Source organism: Apodemus sylvaticus, chromosome 14, assembly GCF_947179515.1.
Source record: "Apodemus sylvaticus chromosome 14, mApoSyl1.1, whole genome shotgun sequence".
NCBI lineage: Eukaryota > Metazoa > Chordata > Mammalia > Rodentia > Muridae > Apodemus > Apodemus sylvaticus.
This window is the reverse complement of record NC_067485.1, coordinates 71,699,945-71,727,464: the sequence shown is the minus strand read 5'-3', so window position 1 is coordinate 71,727,464 and position 27,520 is coordinate 71,699,945. Positions and strand designations below refer to the sequence as shown.

At 45.7% G+C, this 27,520-nt stretch overlaps 2 protein-coding genes across 8 annotated transcripts in view; both read right to left on the bottom strand.

Moving 5' to 3' along the window:
- The window catches only part of LOC127665123 (ankyrin repeat domain-containing protein 26-like), a 484,272-nt gene extending 477,018 nt beyond the window's left edge, over positions 1–7,254 (bottom strand). For 6 of the 7 annotated variants that reach the window (XM_052157536.1, XM_052157535.1, XM_052157538.1 and 3 more), the window contains exons 1-2: positions 6,827–7,254; positions 3,775–3,949 (exon numbers count right to left, since the gene is read on the bottom strand). In XM_052157536.1, coding sequence (XP_052013496.1) covers positions 3,775–3,949; positions 6,827–7,200 — 549 coding nt within the window. In that variant the 5' untranslated portion in view covers positions 7,201–7,254. The remainder of the gene's footprint in view (positions 1–3,774; positions 3,950–6,826) is intronic. The other variant, XM_052157539.1, reaches the window with a different exon arrangement.
- The window catches only part of LOC127665124 (uncharacterized), a 565,077-nt gene that overhangs the window by 495,911 nt on the left and 41,646 nt on the right, over positions 1–27,520 (bottom strand). The gene's annotated exons all lie outside the window — the stretch shown is intronic.

The window sequence follows — 27,520 nt, the reverse complement described above, 5'->3', positions numbered from 1 at the left end:
GCCTGGGAGGATTGAGAATTTGAGACTAGCTTGGCCTAGTGAGAAGCCACATCATGAGACCCTGGTGCTCACACACACTGGATGTTTGGATGTATGGATGTATGGAAGTATGGATGTATGGATGTATGGATGAATGGGTGAATGGATGAATGGATGAATGGATGTATGGATGTATGGATGAATGAATGAATGAATGGATGGATGGATGGATGGATGGATGGATGTATGTATGGATGTATGGATGGATGGATGGATGATAGATAGATAGATAGATAGATAGATAGATGGAAGGAAGGCAGACAGAACAATAGGCAGACACTTTCAGTGTGCTCTGATACGGTCACTTTCAAAGAGAAGAGGGAGTAATAATGGAATGAAGAAAAATGCCTGGGGAATCTATAGAGTGCTCTAATTCATACCTTTAAATTTACAACACACCAGGTAGCATTCTGGAATAATTATCACACACACACACTTCAGATTTACTCCATATGTCCAGGACCCCCACACTCCATTATCTAAGACACCAGGGTCACCAAAGGGGAAAAGTACTCTCTCCCAGATCAGTATCTGACCAACAGAAATAGACCTGCCTTTACACTGAAGCTATTCTCTGGGGTCTTGTGGTTCTATGCTCTCCTGCTTTTAATGTTGGAAAATCTAATTCCAAACAAATGTTAATAGCTTCATTATGTGAGCAAAAGGCTAATAAGTTATGCAGCTGAAGCGATTTCAGGCTTAAGCTCTTTGTGGAGTAATATTTGATATTACTGTTGACATAAATCTATTGCTATTGTGGGTCACAGATGTATGCAAAGCTCCCAAAAAGTAAACCAAAACTAAACTGATTACATTCCCAATAGAAGAGGTGTGACAGGAGTTTGGAATTCTGAGGCTTTAGTACATTGTATGTAACGAGAAGTAGCAAACAATAAAACCATGAAGGGAGAATCCAGGACTGGGAGATGGGTCCACCGGTAAAGGAGCTTGTAGCATAAGCATGAGGACCGGAGTTCAAATCTCCAATACCTACATAAAACATGCAAGAGTAAGAAGTTAAACACAGCCATGCAGATCCATAACTCCGGTGCTTGGGGGCATGGGGGTAGAGATAGGAAGATACTTTAGACTTGATGATTGCCAGTCTAGTTCCAGGTTCAATAAAAGATACAGCCTCAAGTGACTAATGCAGAGGACAAAGCAAGATGTGTAAGAGTGTACACACACACACACACACACACACACACACACACACACAGGAAACCAAGACTAGAGAAGGCTCAGCTGGTAAAGTGTTTATGAATGCATAAAGACCTGGATCTTATTCCCCAGAACCCACACAAAAAATCTAGGCATTATGACACGCCCCTCTAATTCCAGCACAGCAAAGGCAGAGGTGGCAGGGACACCTGAGCCTTGATGGCCAGCCAGCCTGGTCTGCTAGGTGAGTTCCACATCAAGAAAAGATCCTTGTCTCGAAATACTAAAGGGCAGAGTGCGTGGCTTCAATGAGCGTGGCCCCCACAGGCTCATGGGGTTCGAATACTTGGTTTGTAGCTGGTGGAACTGTCTAAGAAGGATTGAGAGCTGTGGCTTGGTTGGAGAAAGTGTATCCGGTAGGGGTGGCCTTTGAGGTTTCAAAAGCCTGGCACCCTGTCTCTTAGTCTCCTGCTTCAGGATCAAGAAGCCTCTCTGCTCTTCCTGCCACCACGCCCTTGCCTTGCCCATTAGGACCTCTGACCCTCTTGAACTGTAAGCTTAATTAAACGCTGTCTTTTATAAGTCGCCCCAGTCACAGTGTTTCCGCACAGCAACAAAAAGTATCTAATATTGGGCCTGAAGACCAAAGCCAGAAGTCTTCTAGTCTCCATGTATCTCCATCACACAGGCAAGTGCACCAGCACACACCTATGCTCACACATGCTGTGGGGGAGGGGAGAAAACAAAGCAGGTTCCCAGGACCATGCTGCAACAAAACACAGGTTGGCAAACCCAAGGAAACTCTCAGAAAGCATGGAAGAAAAGCGAGGAGAGCCTACACTGCTGTCAATAGGGTGGCTCTAGGGCAGGAACCTCCAGTGTGTGAAAAGGCAAATGAGTAGCTTCTTTGGTCTGGACAACCTTGCCCATGACGGACACAGCTTTTCTGTGAGAGTAAGAGAATGGTTCTGGGGGCCAAGGATCCCTGACGAAGCTTACAGGAACAAGGCACTTCCCTAGGCCAAGCCACCAGACAAGACGGCGTGGCTCTCAACCCCTCCGTACATGGGAAGAAAGAATGGGGCCACCAGATACATCCAAGGTGATTTTTTATGCCATAAATTAGGGCCACTGTTGGATTTGATAGCCACATCAGACCTTCTTCATGTTACGGTCATTTAACTTCAAATCTACTTTGCACAGAAGACAGGGGGTGACAGGCCAGCAGCCCACAGGCCTGTTTTGACTGTATTTCATCAGGGCCGCCGGTCCCTAAAAGTTCCCCCTTGCTGGCATTTGGCTCAGATTAGGAGATCCCTTTCTATTCCATACTCAACTGTAATCTTAACTCTGACTCCAGCTTCTTGGGCTACCCGGTAAGCTTTAAAGAGAACATCACGCTTAAAATCATGGAACACCGCCTAGAGAGGAGACCCAGCAGCTGAGAGCACTTTCTGCTCTTCCAGAGGACCTGGGTTTGATTTCCAGGATTTACGTAGTGGCTCACAACCATCCAAAAGTTCCAGTTCCACAGGATCAAACACCCTCTTCTACCCTCCCCAGGAACTGGGCACACATACGGTACCCATACATACATCCAGGCAAAATACTCACACGCACAGAATGTTAGCTCTGAGAACCCTTTTATTTCATTTCCTTTTCTTCCAAGAAAATTCCTTAAATGAGTAGTTCTCAAGGTCTATAATGCCCTGGCCCTTTAATACAGTTCCTCATGTTGTGGTGACCCCTCAACCATAAAATTATTTTGTGGCTACTTCATAATGGCAGTTTTGCTACCATTATGACTCATAATGTAAATATCTGATATATATCTGATGCACAGCCCCTGTGAAAGGGTCATTAGAACCCCCCCCAAAGGATTCAAAACTCACAGGTTGAGAACCACTGCCTTAGACGGTCAGTCACAAGGACAGTCATAATGGTTTACAGACACTGAACACTCTTAAGCACTAGGCCAAGAGATTTACATATTTTAATCAAATGAGTGCAATATGGCTTTGGTTTCTGTCTCCCTTTTGAATCAGGGGAACCTGAGACATGCGTGCCCTCCTCTCATCTCGCTCCTACATTGTGAAGACACCTTACCAAGCACTAACCCTTGGGCATCCAAAGCCTAGGAGTAGCAATGGCTCATGGCAAACAGGAAGCAAAAAAAGGAATCTAGGAACTAGTCAGAGCAGGATCCAGTCCCAAAGGCATAGCCCAAGTGATTTATCTGCTCCAGGTAGGTGGATCTTCTAAAACGTCCACAGCCCCCCACCCTAGCTGGGTACCAAGACTGTGACAGAGAGGAAGGTGAACATCTCAAATTCAAACTGGAACACGTAGGATATAACTCTTGTCTCTTCTGACTACTTCCTATTTCTAACAGGCACTTTACACTTGAGCATGTAATAATATTTGCACTGCATTTGCTCTGTGTCAAGCTGAGAGAGAGACAGGAGGATACATCATTTAGAAGAGCATTCTTGACGCCTTCAACCATGACTTAGTTGTCATAGACAATATGAGTTATTGTTCTGCCAAGTCACAGACTGTGCAACCAGTTCTTACCCTGTTGTCTTCCTGGATCTCCCAGTCACTAGAGAAAGTCGTCAGCTGCTGCCCTTGGGAACAGTTAGCAAACTGGAAAAGGCTGGAAAACATCCTTCTGTTCTCCTGTGTGTCTGGAAAGATGGCATCTTGGAAATTGACTCCATGCGGCAAGAGATTGTAATTTTCATCCATCCTAAGGGGAAATGGTCAAAGCAGAGACATAGGTGAGGCGAATGGAGATGGGCCAGATGCAGTCTGGTTTACAAAGGACAGAAACTGTCTTGCTAATGTTACCATGAAGTCTGGCATGGTTCTCAGGAAGGGACTTCTACCATTAACACTTCTCATTGCTTTCTTCTTTGCTTGAGTCTAGCTTAAGGGTTTCTAAAGAATGGAATCTAGACAAGGCACAAGGTCTCAAGTATAGGCATTCCTGTTGGTCTGTCTCCCATGTCTTATAATGTCCGTTGCTTCCTGGTGAGCAGACAGAAGTTGTAATGTGACCTGGATTTAAGCCTCACTGCTACACTGGGCTTGTGATGCGAAGCCAGCTTCTTCTTTAAGCACCATTGTCTTCCTGTCTGCTACAACAGGACTGTAATAGAATATACTCTCTTGGTGTTATCACGGGGATCACAATGGAAAACTGTAAAGGTGACTCAGTGGGTAAGAGCACTTCCTGCTCAAGTGTGAGGACCCAAGGTCAAATCCATAGCACCCCCATAAAAAGCCTGTTGTGGCTAGGCATGCCAGTAACATGAACACTGGGTAACAGAGACGGGCAGATCTTGAGAACCTGCCAGCCCAGCCTAGCCAAAACGGCAAGTTTCCAGGTCGATGAGAAGCCCTATCTCAGGGAAATAAAGTGGATAGAGACAGAAAAAGATGCCACACATACTCCAGTGCATGCACCACATACACACCTAGCACACACATCCAACAGGCACAAGGATAACAAAGAACTTGGCACACAGTGAATGTGGTGCAAATATTAATGAATGTTTTCACACGCTCAAGTGTAAAGTGTTTATTAGAAATAGAAAGGAAAAAGAGATGAGAAATCTAGCCTAAGGGTTCCAGTTTGAATTGGAGATGTTCCTCTTCCTCTCTGTTTCAACCTTGGTACCCAATTGGGGTGGGAAGTTTCTGGAGAGTGGATCTACCTGGAGGAAATAAATCACTGGGGGTTGGGGGGATGCCTCTGGGGCTATATCCTGCTGTGACCCCGCCTATATTCCTGTCTGCTTCCTGTTGGCCAAGGGATGAAGCTCTTCTGCAGAGCACTGCCTCAGTCATCTGCCCCAGTGCACAGGGCCACACAGCCAGAGAATGAGCCAAAATAACCCTCTCTGCTTTCTCTCAGTCACTGTGAGTGAGCAAGAGGGGAGAGGAAGGCTGGACCAGAGGAGGAAGGCCTGGTGTGCAGCTGTTAGCCTACTTCAGGGCAAGACAGCCCTATGAAAAGACGGTCCATCACAGCCTTGTGTAACTTTTTGCCAACAGATCACCGCAAGAGATGAAAACATTGGCTGACCACCTCGCAGTCACTGGACCATGTTGTGATTTAAAAAAATACAATAATGAGCAAAAGTCCAACAGTGCCTGCTCCTTCCAGAGCTTTCATCCAGTGGAAAATAAAGCCGCGTCCAGTTGTTTTATAGCTGGGCTTTCAGTGTTTCCCCTAAATACAAACATAAAAGGCCGGCTTGGATTTCTTTGTATCAAGACAAGGCACACTTGCAGTGCTGGCTGACTTTATTTAGAAACTATACTTTCCAGACAATTACAGAAAAAAAAAATTAAGAAATCAACCTAATCTGGTACGCAGTTCACAACTGCCAACGCAAAGCAGAACATACATTCTAAACTTAGCCTGTCTTCAATATGGAAAGCACATGTGGCCTTGAGTTTACGGATCCCCTGCTGCGGAGATCACCACTTTCTCTCTCAGAGACTTCAAAACTGAATCTGCAGCCAGTGGTCAGAATCTTTCCCGAGAACCTTGGTACAATTGGTAAGACTGAGGCTATTACCTTGGCCTCTCTCTCTCTCTCTCCTCTCTCTCTCTCTCTCTCTCTCTCTCTCTCTCTCTCTCTCTCTCTCTCCTGTTCTAGATCCATCTTAATTTGAATTAGAAACAACCCACAAAGCTTGGGGGTTCCACCTGCTGTTTTCCACCTGCGATTTAGGTTGAATTGCGATTTAGGTTGAATTCAGTAGTCGATATAAATGAACTGAATTTGGGGGGATTTGCTGTCACAAGATTGGAGGTGTCTACATAGGACCCACCACCTGCCTGATGCCCTTCTGCACTCTTCCAAGCGTTGTGGTGCTGGGGTCTTTACCTTTCCCACCAGCGGGCTCTCAGTAAAGCTCTGCTAATTTGAATTACAGGGCAGCTGGTAAAGATTGATACCTGGGGAGAGGGGGGCGGGGCTGGGGGCGGGGCTGGGCAGGGAGCTGCTTTCTGGCATCCAGTGGGTAGGAAAGGAGAGCATTGGTGTACCTTAACCGACAGGGCTTCCCCAGGAGCTTCGCGAGCTTCTATCATGATTTGCTTCTCGCTTTTATCCAGATGGGAATTGGTGGAGGGGAGGAGCATGAGAGCGGCCTCTGAGGGAACTGGCTGGAAACTTACACTTGAGAAGTTCAGACAGAACTTCGAGAAGCCAGACAGAATCCCACCAACTGATGGCAAAGGTCATCGTTCTCAAAACGTCAAATGGGTGTTTGGAAAGCACTTTGATAGCATGAGCGTTTGATCCCAGCACTCGGGGGACTGAGGCAGGAAGATAACCCGGGGAAAATAGAAAAGCCCGGTCTCATAAACAAAAAAGCACCTCGATCTTTTTGCCTTTAACCCCAGTCTGTGCGTATTACTCCAAAAGCATATATGTATCTTAAACATCTTTAGCCAAGGATGGTCAGGATCTTCGTAGAAGACAGCAAAGAGATAATGAACAGCCTACTAAGTCTTGTTTAGTTTTTTGGGGGGTGGGGGTGGGAGGAGCGGGCTCCCTGAGGCGCTTCTGACTTGCTACAGGTAGCCCGCAGAGGGGGGCAGGCTCACCTTACAAAGAAGAAATAGGAGTAGTCCTGGACCACCGTGTGGGAGTGGCAGGAGAAGTAGCCCAGACCGGTAAGGTTGAGCCTGGAGCCGGCCGGCACCTCCAGCATACTGCCCCACGCCTGATCACACAGCATCTCCACCTCCGCGGAGTAGAAGAGCCCTCCCTCTCCAGCTTGGTACTGCCACGGCAGGTAGTTGTAGAGGCCGGGCACCTCGGGGTGCAGCGCCAGCACCTTGGCATACACGATGGTCTCGGCCAGCTCGGCGCGGCAGCCTTCGCTCAGGGGTCTCCACTCTGAAGGCAGCTGGCAGGCTCGTGCGGGCGCCTGGGAGGCGGCGAGGCAGAGCGCGGCAAGCAGCAGCGGGAGCGGCATGCCGGCGGCTAAGCTCTAGCCCGGGCGCATGGCCTGTCCGGGTGCCGGGGGCAGCGGGGAGCCGGGAAGCCCGCAGCGCCTACCCGGGAACCGCGGCCGAGGCGCTGGGCTGCACGCGCTCCGGAGAGCTGGGTGCGCGTCTAGCAGTATGACTGGGATCACCATGCCCCAGCCTTCTCCCCCGCCACGCTTAAAAAGGGTCGAGAGGACGCGACGGGACGGGCGGGGACTGGGGCGTGGACCGCGGCAGGGGCGGGGAGTCAGGCAACCCAGCAAAGGTCCTAGCAGGGCTCCCGGGAGGAAGGGGCCAATCCCTGTGCCCTGGGACTCCAGTGTGACTAGATGAGATGTGCATACTAGGGCTTGACCACCAGACCCAATTAGTTTGTAGGGTGTCATTTATCTGCTAGCTCAGAGCTTGTCAAGAGTAAAGAATTGTTCCCTACGCAGGTGTTCTGCAACTATTGCTCTCAGTTTGCACCGTGGAGTGCTCTGCAGACTAAGTTTTCTATGCAAGTGATTTAGAATCAAAGCACATAGAAATCAAATCCGAGTTTGTCTTCCCAGAACTTCGCGTAAAATAATATTTTCCTCTCTCCCTCCCTCTACTCCCTTCTCCCTCTCATCTCCTCATCCCCTCTTCCTCTCTTGTCTGTTCCTCCTCTCCTCCTTTCTTCTTTCCTCTCCTCACCCTCCACTTCATCCTCCCCTCTTCTCCTCATCTTCCCCTCCTCCCCTCTCCTCCTCCCCTCTCCCTCTCATCTCTCTATCATGTACACACACACACACACACACACACACACACACACACTGAGTTTTCTGTAATAATGATGTTAAAAAATAGTCCCCATAAAGATTTGAAAAGTTGTTGTTCATGGATTTATTTATTATTTATTTATTTATTATTTATTTATTTATTTATTAAAGAGTAACTGCTTTATACAGCCCCAAATTCAGAAAGTACTACACCTGGGAAGCAACTTCATCCTTAAATTTAACAAAGCCTTTCACTAGTTACTGGGTAAAATGGAAGAGTCCAAAACCCTCAAAAGTTCCCAGTCTCCAATGCCTTTACTATTCTTGGTGTAATGAGAGTCAATGACAAGAGGGCCGAGAGTGTAACTTTGTAACCACTGGGCTTGCTGGGCATGCATCATGTCCTGAGTTTGGTTCCCCAGCACCTCATCAGATGGGCAAAGTGGCAAACACGCCGTACTTGGGAGATGGAGGCAGGAGGATCAAAGTTCAGGGCTGTTCTTACCTACATAGGGAGGCTTCCTAGGGAATCTGAGTCAAGCATGGACTAAAGAAACTGTCAAAAGAAAGAAAGAAAGAAAGAAAGAAAGAAAGAAAGAAAGAAAGAAAGAAAGAAAGAAAGAAAGAAAGAAAGAAAGAAAGAAAGAAAGAAAGAAAGAAAGAAAGAAAGAAAGAAAGAAAGAAAGAAAGAAAGAAAGAAAGAAAGAAAAAGAAAGAAGGGAGGGAGGGAGGGAGGGAGGGAGGGAGGGAGGGAGGGAGGGAGGGAGGAAGGAAAGGAAGAAAAGGAAGAAAGAGGAAGGAAGGTTACCTGTTTGTAAATGTATTGATCATATATTTATGTTATGGGTGTTATACACATATCATTATCATAATTCATATAGGTATATGTACATATCTATGGTTCCAGGACCTGGAGAGAAGAGAGGTCCAAGGGCGATGTGAGGAGACTATACAGACGTGGAAGGGAGTGTGAAGGCCTCACCTCAGGCTCCCATGTCTTCCAGGGTGTCCTGGAACTCTGGTTGGATGGTTCTTTTTGTGACCACTTGGGATGGCTGCAGGTGTTGACCGGCAGCTCTTACAAACCCCAAACCATGCAGAAGAGGCTTAGAAGGAAGATGGGGGTGAAAGAAACCCAAGGGAGGGCATGGGGCATTTTTAGACAATAAAAGGGACTCAGGCAGGAGTGTGCAGTTGTCAGATTTGGAGAGCTTCAGACATCATGAGGGTCACATGAGTTTAGACTGTTGTCCCTGGGCCAATCAGGCTTTATTTTCCCAATGTTCATCGACGCCCTGAAGCAGGAAGAAGTGTAAGACAGAGGCCCTTCTCAGGCCTTGTATTTCCACGTGTCAAGCATTCAGCCTGCGACCTTGATCAATTTCTATCTTTATGGTGGTGTGAGGTGGGCAGGGATTTGGTCTTGCTATGTGGCCCTCTAATGCTTTAGGACAAAAATTTCAAGAGTGTACCACTTAGCTCAGTGAGGCCTAAATTATATAGGAAAATCTTAGTTGTAGGCAAAATAAATCCAGGGGACATCAGTGCCAAGGATATGGGTGACAGATGGCTCTCTGCCATTACTTGCCATGGGAAATACCAGACTTCCACACAATGAGTAGTGACGCTCGGCCAACATCGGAGGCCGCTTATCAGCACAGCCCCATTGTCTCTCACTGGACATTTAAGCTATGAGCCTTCGCAGGGTTACTGTATGAACCTGCTCCACTGTCATAATGAAATACTACTGGCTGGAGACTCACAGGGAAGAGATTTGTTTTCCCAGTTCTGAAGACTAAAAGCTCAGTATCCAGATGCCAAGACTGGCTTCTCTGAAGACCTTTATCCCTGAAGTGTGTGTAAACTGCCATTTTGTATCTTTGCAGCCAGAGGTGACCTTTCCTCTGTGCTCCTCTGTCTTTCTCTTACCAGCCCAGTGGATTAGAGCCCCATCTTTATCAACTAGTTTAGCCTTAGTTACCCCCATAAAGGCTTCTTTACAAATACAGTTGCACAGAGGGCCAGGAGAGAGTTTTGCTCTATGAGTGGGGAGTGGGGAGGAGGAGACAGTGTAGACACAATGGTTGTTCAGCAGGTGATCTGTAGATTTGCTTAAGAAAGACAGGGAGTGTGACATCATTTATATTCCTGGCACACAGGCTCAGAGAAAGCATTGTCAAGTTGCAGTATTAACAGCCGCCAAGTATGAGCCAAGTACTGTTGGATGGGCTGTGCATATTTTATTTTAACTCCATTGACAAACAACATACCAGAATAGATACTGCTATTGTCGTCCTCATTTTTAAAAATCTGCATGTACATGATCTTATGTATAGTCTCTCTCTCTCTCTCTCTCTCTCTCTCTCTCTCTCTCTCTCTCTCTCTCTCTCTCTGTGTGTGTGTGTGCAAGCATATGTGCTGTCCTGCACATTTGAGTGTGTGATCATGGGCACACAAGTGCCGTGATGCACATGCAGAGGTCAGAGGACAGCTTCAGATGCCGGTCTTCCGGATGTTGGTCCCCAGCTCCCACCTTGTTTAAGACAGGAACTCTTTGCCATTTGCCACTGTGTGTACCAGGCTAGCCGGCCCATGAGTGCCCAGAGATTCTCCTGTCTCCACAGCCCATCTCACCATTGGACCATTGGGATCACTGGCTTGATGTAGGTTCCAATCTCAGGTCCACACATTTGCATGGCAAGCACTTCACTGGATGAGCTACCTCCCTAGACCTGGAGTCATTATTAATTTTTAATTTGCTATTTTTAAAATTCTTAAATCGAAATGGATTTTTCTTCCATCGTGGTAAAAATAGCAACAGTGTTACTTAAATGTTACTATTTGCCCCATGGTACCACTGTTTTATACTTTAATTCCACAAAAGTACCAATTTTGCTGTAAATACAGAAATTCTTAAAGTATTAGACCTTTATTGGATTTATTTGGACCATTGTTGAAAATGTGTGTCTCTTGGATAAACAAACTTATTAGCAGCTATCCATGAAGACATGCATGTAAATGTTCTCTCCAGTAAATGGTCTAAAAATCTACACTGCTTTTTTCCTACTACTGTTGATATGTGTTTTTCTTATTTACTACTAACAATCCTACTTTCTTTTCAAATAGTCAACTCTAAAGTTATCCATAATATGATTTTTAATTTTTTGGTAGCATTTTTTTATTTGATATATTTTTATTTACATTTCAAATGATTTTCCCTTTTCTGGCCCCCCACTCCCCGAAAGTCATATAAGTCCCCTTCCCTCCCCCTGTTCTCCCACCCACCCATTCCCACTTCCCTGTTTTGGTTTTGCTCTATACTGCTACACTGAGTCTTTCCAGAACAAGGGGCCACTCCTCTGTTCTTCTTGTACCTCATTTGATGTGTGGATTATGTTTTGGGTATTCCAGTTTTCCAGGCTAATATCCACTTATTAGTGAGTGCATACCATGATTGATTTTTTGAGACTGGGTTACCTCACTTAGTATGATGTTCTCCAGCTCCATCCATTTGCCTAAGAATTTCATGAATTCATTGTTTCTAATGGCTGAATAGTACTCCATTGTGTATATATACCACATTTTTTGCATCCGTTCTTCTGTTGAGGGACACCTGGGTTCTTTCCAGGTTCTGGCTATTATAAATAGGGCTGCTATGAACATAGTGGTGCATATATCCTTATTACATGCTGGGGAATCCTCTGGGTATATGCCCAGGAGTGGTATAACAGGATCTTCCAGAAGTGACATGCCCAGTTTTCTGAGGAACCGCCAGACTGATTTCCAGAATAGTTGTACCAATTTGCAACCCCAGCAGCAGTGGAGGAGTGTTCCTCTTTCTCCACATCCTCGCCAACACCTGCTGTCTCCTGAGTTTTTAATCTTAGCCATTCTGAACATTTAGGCACATGGAGGTTAAATGACTTAGCAAATACCCAAGAGCTAAAAACTGGGCCAAGAGTCAAATCATGCAAAGAAAGTCTCCTGAGGTACACTCACTTAAAGTGAATACTTCAAGACACTTAAAGACAAAAACAGAAGGTGATTTAAAGGCACAAGGTGGTCCTTCACGTAGCGTCTATGTCAAGTTTATGGTGCCTCCTGTGGTTTGGATATGAAGTCCCCCACAGGCTTGCTTGTTGACCACTTGAACCCCAGCTGGCAGTGCCATGGGGAAGCTTATAGAAACTTAGGAGGGAGGACATCACTGCAGAAAGCAGGATCCTGGAGCACATCCCTTGAGGATGTACTTCATCACAGGCCCATTCCTGTATCCCTCTCTCTGTTTCCTGTGAACCATGAGGTAAAGTCTTCCTTCCAACATATCACCTACCACTAGGATGGTCTGCCCCACATAGGCCCAGAACTGACCACAGCACGGATTGTAGATGGCAATCTCTGAAACCCTGAACCAAGACATATAATTCTTCCTGTAAGTCACCTTTTTCATGTGTCTTGGACACAACTAATCAGAAATACTAGTAGAGTTAATAAGAACTTAGTACCAACCCCAGTGTCTTCGTTTGGGTTTTATCACTTTGAAAAGACACCATAACCATGGCAACTCTTTATATAAAGGAAAACATCGAATTGGTGCTGGCTTTAGTTTCAGAGGTTTAACCCATTATCATCACAGTGAGAAGCATGGCAGCAGCAAGCAGACAGGGCACCAGAGAAGGAGCTGAGAGTTCTACATCCTGATCAGAAGGCAGCAGAATGGTATACCACCCTGGGCAGAGCTTGAGCAGAGACCTCAAAGCCTACTCCGCAGTGACACGCTTCCTCCGACAAGGCCACATCTACTGCAAGAAGGCCAAACCTCCCTGTGGGGTACATATTCAAAGACATGAGTCTGTGCAGGCCATGCCTATTCAAACCAGCACACCCAGGAAGGATTTAGTGACTGTGAAACTGACCTGGTGTTTACACTATTCAGTCCTGAAGCCCCCTTATATCTCAGTCATACGTTATAACTTATGCAGACAAGATAATTTAAAGGTTGTTCTTTTAAATCTCATCTTCAAGCGCCTTGGGGCCTGGCTGGACAAGTTTTGTCTGCCTCCACTACCTTTAAAGCCTTGGCTTTCCCTTCTGTTTAGAAAAGTCAATAAATAAACAGCCATAGGCCTGGCTATTTTCTCTCCTCTCCTAGAAAGTTGACAGAATCAAAGCCCTTCCAATATTACTCAAAACATCTTTTCCTGCTGCTCAGCCCAGAGACTGTCCTCATGGATTCTCCGGCTGGTCAGTTATGTTTTTCTTCTCTGTAAAATCTGGTGGAGAGTGGTCCCCATTGGGTTTCTGTTTGTGGTGGGGCTGCTGGTGTGTTCCCTAGTGATCTGCAATCTTTGGAAAATAGGATCATCAAAATAATCTGCAGAACTCAAGATAGTTAGAAAGAAATGAAAATTCTATATAATTCCATATGAAAATAATTCCAAATCATAATTATTGGGTTTTATAGTGAGGCAAGCCATTCTGCCCATTGATTCCAAGACCCATCAATTGAAGCTGTGAGGCATGGGTGACACCCCACCACTTCAGGGCCTTGACTGTCAACAGTTGACAGTTTCCTGGGTGTTTCCAGGTGATGGTACACAAGGTAAGACCAGTTGATTTTGTGGCGGCGAGCCCATTGCTGTGAAGGGAGCAATGGGACACACTGAACAGAAGTGGTGCTCTGGGAAATGCCATGATGACAGACAGGGTGTTTTGGGAGGCCATTTTAGGTGGAAGCTTCAGGGGTCTTTGGAAAGTCAGTTGTGTCGGATGGTGTCTTGCTGGGGCAAACACCTGAAGGAGCGTTTTCCTGAAACAAGTGAAAAGGATGTTTTGCTAAAGCAGACACATCAAGGAACATTTCCCTGAAGCAGACACAGGTGAAAGGATGTTCTGCTAAAGCAAACATGTGAAAGGACACGTGATGAAGGATTCTTCGCTAATGACACGCATGTATTGGTCCTCCTTACATTTAGTAGTTGAGCTGTATTTGTTGCGACTCTGTAGAGAGAAACACACCAGAAGTCTTCTGGTGGTGTGCTGTGGCTTCTTACTACTTCCGAGCACTGGGGGGATTGGCAGAGTGAGGTCAGCTGAGACAGACTCACATGGGGTTTTGCTAAGTCGGACTCATGCGACTTAGGCATGACCCATGGGGGGGACACATGTTGTTTGGAGGGAGTATAAATAGGACTCAATGGCCTGTGAGAGGGGCTTGCTTGTGGAGCTAGCTCTGCGATGCTTCTTGGTCTCAAGTCCCGGCTTCACTGAGAGAAACACAGCAAAGAACTTCTCCTGGTGTCCCTGTTGGTCCGAATTCCTCCCGCTGACCCATGCCCAATTCTGCTGAGGCCTGGCTGATGCTGCTAGGCCCTGCCACTGCTGCTGCTGCAAATTAAAGTTACAGCCATTGCTGGTGATGCTGGCACGAACACAAACAGGGGGAGCATATTCATGCCCAGAATGTACCCAATCTCTGTCCCTTCTAAGATGGAACAAGGTTAGTATAAATAACCAAGAGGCCGACTGGTCTCCTGGAGAATGATGTGGGGTTATGGGGTTATGGGGTTATGGGATTATGGGGTTATGGGGTTATGGGGTTATGGGGTTATGGGGTTATGGGGTTAGTATTAGTCTTTTTGACCATAAGCTCTCAGCAAGAGTTCACCAGGCCAGCCTTAATGAAGTGCTGAACCAGTGAAAAGCCTGTCTCACTTCCACATGGCCACTCTGTTCACCGGCTTACGAGCAAGCCGGGGTTGACTGGGTAATGAAACTATATAGGAAGGGTTTGTCCATCTAATTACTAAGAACCCTCCCAGTGGTCATCACTCATGTGAGACACAGATGCCGGGACAATCAGTGACCATTCTGAGCCATCCATTCATCTTCCTCCCCAGATGCCCTTCTTATCCCCTTCCGATTCTAGTCCTCCAAGTTCCCATCTGTCCAAACAAATGACAAGTCACTGCTCAGGAATTGTGTCACTTGCACTAATGTCTATCTCTGGGTTCATTACAACGCTCAGGTTACACACTCTGTCGCTGAGGGAAATCAGAACAGGACCTCAAAGCAGGAATCTGGAAGCAGGAAGTGAAGCAGAGGCCATGGAGGAACACTGGTTATTGACTGGCTCCTCGTGGCTTGCTTAGCCTGCTTTCTTATACCATCCAGAACCACCTGCCCAGGGGTGGCAACATCTCCAATGAACTGGACCCATCCACATCAATCATTAATCAAGGAAATGAACTGTAGACTTTCCTGTAGACAGGCAAATCTTATAGTAACCTTTTTCTCAACTGAGCGTCCCTCTTCCCAGATGACTCTGACTTGTATCAGGTTGTCATCAAACCAGCCAGCACATTGCCCTTTCGTAGTTTAAAAATTATATTGTATAAATACAATGCTTGAAACAGTGCAGTAATTGTGAAACCTCAGTGGCCCTATCGGGAGAACAAAATAGACCTTTAGTCATTGGAATTAACATAGAGTATGCCAGAACTCGAACCACCACCGCTCAGAGGGCGGTATAAAAATCGCTCCACACTCCTGTGCTTGAGTAGCATGTTTCATTTTCGAACATTCTAGATGGCATGCACACTGTATCTGTGAAAGGAGAGCATGGATTATCTGGGGACACATAGGAGAATAGAATGCTCCGTGCCTCGATCTTGATGGCAGGTCCATGGTTACTCCCTTTCATTCATAAAGATATTTTTTACATATTTTCTTCATACAGTTACAATAAAAGATCTTTAAAGGACAAGCTCTTTGTCAGACTGGATGACAGTTAAGCGACTGATCTGTCAAGTAGATTCAGATCTGCCCCCTTCCCATACATATAAGGAGCAGAGTGCAAAAAGATTACATCACTGCCCTCCAGACGTTCACACACGCCAAGGCTCAGGACTGCTGTGTAAGCACTGCCCCCCCAACCCTTGGTGGTGATAGAAAAGCTAATATCATTATAACAGTTACTAAGACTGAAATGCCCCATGAGCGAAGCAATATATGCGTATCGCTTCTGGTATGAACACAATAGCCCTGCACCTTGTGCTTCTGCCCCAGTGGCACACTGCTGGGAAGAAACCCACAGCTAGTAAAGAACAAAGCTAAAATCTGTTTTGTTCTCTGTATGTTTGTGTGTGTTTATATATGCATGTGTGTGTGTGTGTGTGTGTGTGTCCTGGAACTCACCCAGCTCCAGGGATCTGCCTGTCTCTGCTTCCTTCCTTCCCTCTGGGAATTATAAGTGTGCACCGCCATATCCAGCTTTCTCGTCTTTGACCTGAGAACTCAGGTTCTCGTGCTCGTAAGGCAAGCCTTGACTGACTGAGCCATTTCCCGAGTCTCATAGCTGCAAATGTCATCTTAGGCCATCCAACTTGGTAGCACTGTGCGTCCATCCTTAGATACTGAAGATGTAATGACCCATCCAACACCATCCCTGCCCTCCAGATCCTGTCCATCCTGATGATAAACCCCAACTTCCGACCACTTCAACTCAGCCTCCTGCTGTTTCCAACACAGAGGTCTGTCCCTGTTCTCTGAATACAGACCAGAGCTATACAGCAATCACATCATCTGCTTCCAAACCCTCTCCCCTCAAAGTGAACAGAAAGCAAATAAACAAAACCCAGCAGTTTTGAGTGTGAATCATGCTACTTGCTCCAAGTTGAGACCTTTCTTCCATCTTTCTCTGGGAGCCTAAACAGAGATAAACAACCAAAACTGAGGGTCATTCTTCCTGTTTTAGTGTATCGTATTTCCTAGCCCCACAGGACCTTTCTGGAAGGCTCCCAGTGTGCAATGTAAACCTCAGCTCATTCTTCCTTCTGGTATCCTTGGGAGGCAGGAAGCCAGAGTTATTTCACAGATAAAGAAACTAGAGTCCCCAGAGGCCCGATGCCTGCCTGGGTCACATAACTATAGGCAGTTGGGGATTCTGGGAATGGGGCTTAGGTTAGGGCTCCCTGTCTGAGGTCTCCAGGCTCCCAAATGGGGCCGCCTTCCTCAGATGTGAAGATCTTCCTGTGTGAAGATTCCAGTGGAGTCTTGTTTTCCAACAGGTATGTTATGGGAATGCAGATATGCCCATGCATATCTCTTCCTCTGCATATTAATACATTTACAGGAGGTGGTTAAGCGCGTATAATGATTATCTGTGCTCATTACAAATTCATCTAATGATTAAGTGTCTGTCCATTGCTGTCTACAAGTCTGTACTTCCAATAGAGCATAGTAACAAAAATCAAAAACATTTTGGCTAATATAACCTTTTATTTTATCTTCTTGTTAGCAGGACTAAGTATCGAACCTGTAACCTTACACATACCAAGCAAGCACTGTTCAACTGAAGCGTGGCTCCAGCTACCAAAGTCCAGGTCTGGGCTTGACAAGCACACAGTAACTATTCTGTTAGCCGCCGTCAGCACTTCAGCTAAGCATCATTTTGGAGTCTGTGCTCAGCGGTCAGGATAACAACATTGTAATAACATTGTCAAAGCCTTTTCACATTAGCGAATGGAAACCAGTCTGGCTAATTTTTCAAGGAGGGGATATGAGGTCCCAAGAATGCCTGTTCTCATTTTAAGCACATCAAACCAAACCCCTAACATCTCCTTGTTCAACGTTTTAGATACTAAATGGAACTATTTGGCACAGGCTGAGCAGTTTGGTCCTCCCATCCATCATTCAACATTTCCATTTCAAACAAATAACTTTTAGTATTTATCTTTCAATTTGTAGATGCAGGCCCTGGATACACAGCGAAGAAGAATGTAGAGATGCTGTCCTCATTAGTTAAATTGGTATGGCTAAAAATAGACTTTGAGAGCGTAACCTTTTCTTGGGAATGAATGGCTTGAAAAGGCGATTCAACGGCCTCTGATAAGGCTGTTATTGAAATGCCTGCAATCTGGAGAAAGAGAACCCTCGGATTCTGCTAACGAGAAGATACCCCAGTGCCTGGCTGCGGGTGTCTGTCTCGCCGCTGGGGTGCCTGGAGCTGGGGTGACCGGAGCACCACCGGAGCACAGCTGGCGAGCCGATCCAGGAGGCAGAACACAGTCCACAATAGAAATCCATAGTCTGTGTTTTCTCCGGTGGGAAACAGAAGGATCTGGGATGGTTGCTGTGGTTCCCAGTCTGCCGTGTACCCAGACACCTCTGGGGTACTGCTGGGAGTTGGGAACAGGGGCCCGAGGTCCGTGTTTTCCCTCAAGGCATCTATGCATCAGGCAGGGAGGGAAAAGCTGAACTCAGGACAAGGGCAGGACCCGGTTTGGTTCCAAGTGTATGCAGGGCTTGGGGAGAGAAGGCCTTCTCCGGAGATTTCGGTGAGGGCCTCCCATCTCAGTGATCCTGACCCAGAGACAGTCTTGATTGTCCAAACTGTTTTATTTGATGGTGAATGTGAATGCATCCTTACTCAGGATGAACTAGGGATTAAACACCCTTGGTGAGATGGAATGCACAGGAAGGGAAGCTGGCTGACTGAACACTCAGGGTCTATCTAGATGCTTCATCAGCATGGAGAACTCCAGGTTGTTATGCTACATAACTGGTTGCCACAGTCCTCTCAGTGGGGTGTCATGGTTACCTGTTCTAGAAGAAGCAAGACTTGACAGGGCAGCGCCACTCTTGCCATTCTCAATTCTGAGATGCTGTCTGAGCCTGCTCAGACTTCCCAGGTCTTCTGTCTGGTGACATGGTCCCCTTCCCCAAACCCTAGACAAGCCACTGTGGAAACCACACAGTTCCCTGAAAGAAGAAAAGAACTAAACATACATCCACCATTTGACCCAGCTCACTACTCTTGGGCACTTATGTGAGGGACTCCAAAGCAGTGTGTTACTGAGACACTTGTACATCAGTGCTTACTAAAGTACTGTTCATAGTAGCTATGTTAAGGAACAAACCTAGGTATCCATCTATAGAGGGCTGGATAACAAAATGTGTGATATGTAGGTAGATAGGGAGACAGATAGACAGGCAGACAGATAGACAGACAGATAGATAGACAGACAGACAGACGGATGGACTTTTTTGATTAAAAGAACAAAGTTATGACATTTACAGGAACGTGGTTATGGCTGGAGATCATGACTTTAAATAAATTAAATCGCTTTCAAAAAGATAAAAAGCACATATTTTCTCCCATTTGTAGTTCCTAGAGTTTGGACAGACATAACCATATGTACATATGACTGGAAAGTAGAAGCTAAACAGACTAGGACTAACAAGGGGGATTCAGGGAAAGAGGTTTACTCTGAATTATGTACTTGTATAAAATGTCCTTATGTAACACAGTATCACTTACAAAGAGTATTTGCTGATAAAAAACATTTAACAGAAAATAATAGTAAAAAAAAAGAAAGGTAACTGATTGGCACTACCCCCAATCTTGGCCAGAAAAGCTTCTCTCGGAAGTGGGCGGCTGTTACTGCAGAGTTGGGAGTGGTCAGGAACTTGGTCAGGTGCTGGGAACACTTCTAAGTGCTCAGCCCTCACTGGGACATTTCTATCAGTTCTCTAGTCAGACTCAGGGGGTGTTATGGGAAAGGAGGCAGGAGAAATGCAAGACCCTGAATATGGAGAGGCGTGCTATGGAATGCTTTCTGTCTTCTGCACAGGGTGGAACTGATGTACTCATGAACTCACTGAGGTGAATCCACCCGCACATAATAAAGTCAGCCAGGTCAGTCAACATTGCAGCAGTCAGCACTGATGGGGTTACCAGAGAGAGAGAGCGAGAGAGAGAGAGAGAGAGGGAGAGAGAGAGAGAGAGAGAGAGAGAGAGAGAGAAATAGAGACAGAGACAGACAGAGACAGAGACAGACAGAGACAGACAGAGACAGATGGATAGAGACAGAAAAACACAGACTGAGGAGGAGGAAGAGGAAGAGAAGGAGGAAGAGGAGAGAGGAAGGAGGCAGAGAAAGGAAAGGCCATGAAGGCAGGGAGGGATGGGAATTTTAGGCTGTGAGAGGGAGGAATTGGGGGTGGATATGGTCAATATACATTTTATACACACATGAATGTCAAAGGATAAGTAAATAAAAGATGACAAGTGTTTGTTGTTTGTTTATTTAAAAGCAAGCAAGAAAGAAATCTGGTATGGTTAATCCCAGAACTCAGGAAGCAAAAGCAAGTAGCTCACTGAGTTTGAGGCCAGCTTTGTCTACACAGTGAAAGCTGTGACAGCCAGGAAGACAGAATGGGATTCTGCCTAAAAAAAAAAAAAAAAAAAAAGACACATAACTGTCAAGAAGGGAACTTCCCTAGTAATTCAGAGCATAAACAAAGCCCCAAGCCCAGAGGAAGGTAGAGCTCATTAACCTTTAACATCTGAGTCAGGGAAATGGAAAAGGAAGTTCGAATTCCAGAGGGCTGGCCAGAGGGGCACATATGGTTATCACAGAGCACTTGGCCCTGCACAGACCCGCTGTCAACAAGGTCTCTTTCCCATAGTCTCCTAGGGGAATCTGATAGAGGTCATGGCCAGTGGAAGACAGAGGAGGCACCATCCTCCTTCTTGAGCAAGATTCCCCAGCCGGGCTTGCTCAGCTGACCAGATACACAGACTTTGCACGGGAGGCAGTGTGCACCTGCAGAGCCGCCTGACATCCCAAAGCATCTGTGTCTATCTGCTTTGGGAGTAGGTAACAGACAGTATGAGCAACACAGAGAAAGTTTATAAAGAGTCTGAGCAAAAGTTACAAAGACTCCATCAACTGCTTTCCTGTTCTTCCCAGCTGTACACAGGACCAGGTAGCATGTAAGAAATTCATAGCTATGAATAGGAAATTGTCTTAGTCAGGGTTTCTATCCCTGCACAAACATCATGACCAAGAAGCAAGTTGGGGAGGAAAGGGTTTATTGAGCTTACACTTCCATGCTGCTGTTCATCACTAAAGGAAGTCAGGATTGGAACTCCAGCAGGTCAGGAAGCAGGAGCTGATGCAGAGGCCATGGAGGGATGTTCCTTACTGGCTTGCTTCCTCTGCCTTGCTCAGCCTGCTCTCTTATAGAACCCAGGACTACCAGCCCAGGGATGGCACCACCCACAAGGGGCCCTCCCACCTTGGTCACTAATTGAGAAAATGCCCCACAGCTGGATCTCATGGAAGCACTTCCCCAACTGAAGCTCCTTTCTCTGTGATAACTCCAGCCTGTGTTAAGTTGACACACAAAACCAGCCAGTATAGAAATCTATTAATTAACTAAATTGAAAGGCTGTTGAGATGGCTTAGCTGATAAAGGTGGCTGCCACCAAACTTGACTACCTGAGTTCAGTCCCCAGAACCCACATGATATAGGGAGAGGACTGACTTTGAAGGTTGTCCACTGACTTCCATGCATATGCTGTGGCACACATATACTAACACACACACACACACACACAATATAAAAAGTAATTAAAAGAAAGATGAGTAGAAAATGTGTAAAAAGTTTGGGTATCCCTATGTTTAACTCATTAAAGGGTTAATAAAGGTTTGACAGGAACATAAATAAAACTAAACAGTGCTATGGTTTAGCTTTTTGGGGGGGAGAGGGTGTGGAGAAAAAGTCCAACTTTTTCATTCATAACAAAGCCCCCAAAAGGATCATAATTAAAGTGTCTGATTCTGCATTTACTGGCCTCTCTCTATCCGTACTCAAACTGCAAAGATGTCACAAGATAAGAATTTCTGCAACTTCTAATCTTGCAGGAAATTAATTTGTAGAGACTATCTAGTTCTTTCAAAATTTCTTCCAAAATCTGTATGACTTAGTTTGGTTTGTTTACAAATAGAGCTGAACATAGTGGCATACATCTTTGATCCTGGCATTCAGAAGACAAAGGCCGGCAGATCTCAGTGAGTTCGAGGCCAGCCTGGTCTATATAATGAGCTCCAGGTGAGCCACAGCTACATTATAAGAGCAGGTAAAACACTAATCCACATAAAATAAAAATAAATAATTTTTTTTGGATTTGATTTTTTCGAGACAGGGTTTCTCTGTGTAGCCCTGGCTGTCCTGGAACTCACTCTGTAGACCAGGCTGGCCTTGAACTCAGAAATCCACCTGCCTCTGCCTCCCAGAGTGCTGGGATTACAGGCGTGCGCCACAATCGCCAGGCTATAAATAAATTTTTATAGTAGATCTGCTCCTTTGTTCCCTTAAAATTAGCCATTTCCAAGGATCATCTTTTTCTATACTTTGCAGATTAATTTATTTATTAATTTACACTTAACAAATTAATCTCTTTTGTGAGGGGAGAGAGGCCAGGTATTCATGCACACTAGGCTGGTGTTCTACCACAGAGCCACACCCCACCTGTATCACTGACTGGTGTTGCCCTGAACTCATCATCTTCCATCTTCAGACTAATTCTTGAAATTAATCCCCTCTTTCTTACAATACCACACTTAGAAGGAGGTTGGCTTAAAAAAAAATCTTAGGTTATTTCCCACCTCCCACCCCCAATGGCCTCCTCCAGGGCCTTCCCCATGGAACTCACCTGTGGCTACATCAGTGAAGACAGTGATTTCCCTCCCCGTCTGTGCTGGACTGCCATTAGCTCTCCTGGGTGGCACTGAGCCCCAGGAACCCTCACCCATCAATGACTCAATGTTTACTTCAGTAGAAAGTTCTGGGTCTTAGCTCAGACGCACGCTCAGTTCTCTCACTCCTTGTCCTCTACTGACGCTAGAGCGGTCACTCAAGAACTTGGTTAACTTGTGCTCTGTGGAAGGAAGAGAGGACCATGGAATGGTCTGGAGCTGAGCTTGCTTCCTTATGCTCTCCGTGGTCTCCCAGTCTCCCACCTGCCGTGGGTGGGTTCTTTCCAGTAAGACAAGGACAGAACTATCCCGTCCTCTCTGTCGAGGTGACTCCTGTGTTCTATTTTTCCTGGGGTTGGTTTGGTTTGATACAATCTCCTTTTGTCTGGGGAAGTTGGTTTTGTTTTAAAACATGGTTTCATGTCACCCAGACTGTCTTTGAATTCACTGTGTAGCTGAGGATAAAGTTGAATTTCCTAGCCTCCCGGTGTGTGCTTTTCCCACGAGCTGAGAAAACAGGCGTGCACCTCCAGGCACTGTTTTATGAAGTGCTGGGGATTGGGACCAGGGCTTAGTGCAGGCTGGGCAAGTGCTCTCCCAACGACTGCCCCAGCCTCTCCTGCTGCTATTCCCTCTGTGTACCACGCACAAAAGATGAGACTGACTCCTTGGTGCCCACCCAAGACATCCACTAGGTCATATCACCAATAGACAGGCTCACTGTGCCAGGCCGAGGCAAGCAGGCCATCCTCCCTCCTGCCTCCTCCTATGGACTGGACAGAAGTGGTCAAATCAGAGCCATCCTCTCCTCTCCTCTCCTCTCCTCCTCCTCCTCCTCCTCCTCCTCCTCCTCCTCCTCCTCCTCCTCCTCCTCCTCCTCTTTCTTCTTCTCTCTCTCTCTCTCTCTCTCTCTCTCTCTCTCTCTCTCCCTCTCTCCCTCTCTCTCCCTCTCATCTACAAATTCAGACTTCTCTCAGGCTCTCTCCCTCTCTGCTATCCCCTTTGAATCCAGCTGAATGGGTTGGTGCCATACTTTAGATTCCAGGTGATAAGCAGGAAGTCTGAATCTGTTAGACCAAGAACCTAAGACACTTGCTTCAACTCAGCTCTTACTGGGAAGTCGGGGGCCAGCAGCTGCTCAGCAGATACAAAGGATAACAATTCAGGAATGCCTGTTCAGAAAGGACGACTTTTAAATGAAGCAAACACTCTTCCTCTCAAAAAACATCTCAGCAACACTGTAACAGTCAGTAAAGTCACCCACAGGGAGGCCTACTATTGAAATAGCCCTAAAGAACTGAGACAGAAGCAAGGTGGTCCGTATGTATACTGAAGCATTAGGAAGCAGGCATCTAGCACTTGACTAGTGAACTGAAGAGAAGAGCAACAGGCACGCAGCACAAGGCGTGCGTAAACAGAAAGCGGTTGCTGCACCTAAGCTGCATCTAAGGAGTTGCAAAGCACAGAGGGAAAGTTCGTTAAAATCCTTAATACTTCTTGTTAAAAAAAAAAAAGAAAAAGGTGGCGGGGAGGGGCAGGAGAGCTGGCTCAGTGATTAAGAGCACTGACTGCTCCTCCAGAGGTCCTGAGTTCAATTCCCAGCAACCACATGGCGGCTCACAGCCATCTGTAATGGGATCTGATGCCCTCTTCTGGAGTGTCTGAAGACAGCAACAGTATGTGTGTGTATATATACAAAAATATGTAAAAAATAGTATCTATGTGTATATATAAATATGTACGTAAATAAATATATACAAATAGGTATATAAAATTGTATATAAATACACACACACATACACACACACACATATATATACACATACACACATACATACATACATTTTTTTTTTTTTTTAAAAACCCATGCCTCGTGCTGTGTACTGTTGCTCTTCTCTTCAGTTTAAAAAACAGCCTATCAGAGGCAGAGAGCTGGCCTAGCAGTTAAGAGCACTTGCTGCTCTTCCAGAGAACCCAGGTTCAATTCCCAGGGCCCACATGATGGCTCACAACCATTTAGGGTATCTGATGCCCTCCTTTGGCCTCTGGTCACTGTATGGTAATGGTACGCATACATACATGCAGGCAAACACTCCTAATTAAATAAATACACATGTAATCATTTTTAAAAAGTTAGCCTAGGCCAGCAGGTAAAGGTGTATGCTAGGAAGCCAGATAACATACATTTGATACACATGGTATCAGGAAAGAACAAACTCCAGCAAACCGACCACATGTGCCCCACTTAACACACACACACTAGATAAACAAAATGTAGTAAGATTTTTAAATAGCATGTTGTGTCTGTATTTGACCATTCAGATGCAACAGAAAACTCTGTATACTGATGGCACACACCGACCCACACATATACATTCTTGTTTTCTTACACACATAAATAAACATGATCTTTTTTTTCTTAATATCTCTTTTTTTATTATTATTATTCGATATAATTTATTTACATTTCAAATGATTTCCCCTTTTCTAGCCCTCCCACTCCCCGAAAGTCCCGCAAACCCCCTTCTCTTCCCCTGTCCTCCCACCCACCCCTTCCCACTTCCCCGTTCTGGTTTTGCTGAATACTGTTTCACTGAGTCTTTCCAGAACCAGGGGCCACTCCTCCTTTCTTCTTGTACCTCATTTGATGTGTGGATTATGTTTTGGGTATTCCAGTTTTCTAGGTTAATATCCACTTATTAGTGAGTGCATACCATGATTCACCTTTTGAGTCTGGGTTACTTCACTTAGTATGCCTGTTTAGGGAAGATGAAAATCAGGGTAAACACTCTTAATATTTTCAGTCTCCATTATCTCCTGACAGAGTTGACAGTGAAGCTGTATTTTGTGCCAGCATCCTGATCTACAGCCAATCAACTGACTAATCAATCTATCTACTGTTGTGGTGCTGGGGACAGAACACCAGGCCTTCTGAATGCTTGGCAGGTACTCTGCCATTGAGTTATACCTCCAGCCCAGCCCAGCAGTGTTCTGATTCCATTTTCAAACCAGTCATTTCTCTTTGTTGTTGCTGTTTTTTTTTTTTTTTTTTTTTTTTTTTTTTTTTTTTTTGCTATTGTATTTGTTGTTGTTGGCGGAGCATGAATTTTTTTATTTTTTATTTTATTTTTGGGAAAGGGTCCTACCGTGTAGCTCGAGCTGTCCTGAAACTGTATATGTTCGGCCAGGTTGCCCTCCACATCATGGCGTTAAGCCTGACTCTGCTGGGATTAAAGAGCTTCCCACCGCAATGACCTCAATGCCATTTCTCAGTTTGCAAACATTTTCTTGAAAGACTTGGCATGTATGCTGCTTCTGGGTTCTAAATTCTCTTTGAAATCTAAACAGTTCTCTGTGTGCTTACTGGTTTCTTGTGCATTTTCCCAATGTTTCCCACATCCTGCTGGGAGATCTCCTGAGATAGCACCACATTCATCTGGCTTCCTGTTTCCCATGTTAGCAAAAGGACAGTTGTGAAAACTGCGCTAATTATGTATTACCTACATAAAGGCTAATGCATGCCTTTGGCTCTTTTTCCAGCTGCTGGTGGGAATCTCCTCACTGCTCCCTGTAACAGCCCCTCCTACTTCTGTAAGCCACGCAAAGACCACACCCTGTGGCAGGATGCTATTCTTAGTTAGGTTTCTAGTGTCCTTACCTATGGCTACATAAACGTACTGCAAAGTTTGATGGCTTACAACAATTATCCCTCCTGTATCCCTGTGGATTGGTTCATAAGTTATGGGCTCCCGTGTATGGCTGAACATTGGGGTTTGCTGATGAAGGAGGCCTCAGTTCTTCAAGTAGGATGCTCCACATGATTTCCTGAGCTTTCTCATGAAAGAGAGAGCTTCCCTAAAGACCCATTAGGAGTCCGGCATGGGGCTGCATTTCTGTAATCACAGCTTTGGATGCTGAGGATAAAGGCTCTTGGAATCAAGGCCAAGCTGCAATACACAGCAAGATGGAACTGAGAGAGCAGAGGAGAAGGAGGAGGAGGAGGAGGAGGAGGAGGAGGAGGAGGAGGAGGAGGAGGAGGAGGAGGAGGAGAAAGGAGATAAAGGCAGAACTAGAAGACAAGACTGGGCTTGGTAGCATGCTTCTTTAATTCCAGCACTCAGAAGACAGAGGCAGGAGGATCTCTACGAATTCAAAGCTAGACTCATCTCCATCAGTCGTGAGTTCCAGGCCATCCAGGACCACATAGTGAGACCTCCATCTCAAACAATCCCAACAACAACAACAAGGCAAAGAGAAGGAGGGAGGAGGAGGAGAGAAAGGAGGAAGAGGAGGGAGGAGGAAGAGGAGGGAGAGAAGTGGGTGAGAAGGAGGAGAGGGAGGGGAAGGAAGAGGAGGAGGAGGAAAAAAGCACTTCCAGGAGAGAAGCCTCGATGTGTAAGAACTCATGAAGGCTGTGCATACATCAGTCAAATGTGTGTTCTGTCAAGGTCAGCCATTCCAGGGTCAACATGGAACAGGACTCACGAGTGCAAAAACCAAGGAATGAGGCTCACTTAGCAGGCTCACCAGAGACTTTTATGTCCTTCAAATAAAGCCTGTTTTTTTTTTAATTGAATAAATGATTACAACTGTCATTTTTATTTTTATTTATTTATTTTTATTTTCTATATTCTTTGTTTACATTCCAAATGCTTTCCCCTTTCCCGGTTCCCCCCCTCCCCATATGTCCCATAAGCCCTCTTCTCTCCACCCCAATCACCCCCCTCCCATTTCTCTGTCCTGGTACTCCCCTACAATTCTGGATCAAGCCTGTCCAGGACCACAGCCCTCTCCTTCCTTCATCATGGGAATCATTTAATATGTGAGTTGTGTCTTGAGTATTCAGAGCTTCTGGGCTAATTAATATCCACTTATCACAACTGTCAATTTTTAAACCTTTTTGTTGGCGCTTGAGGGGAAGTCTCAGCAGTTGAGAGTAGCTAGTTGCTCTCGTACAGAAGTTCAGTTCCCGGCATCGTAGAGCCATCTCTTACTCCAGGCCCAGAGGATCCAACACC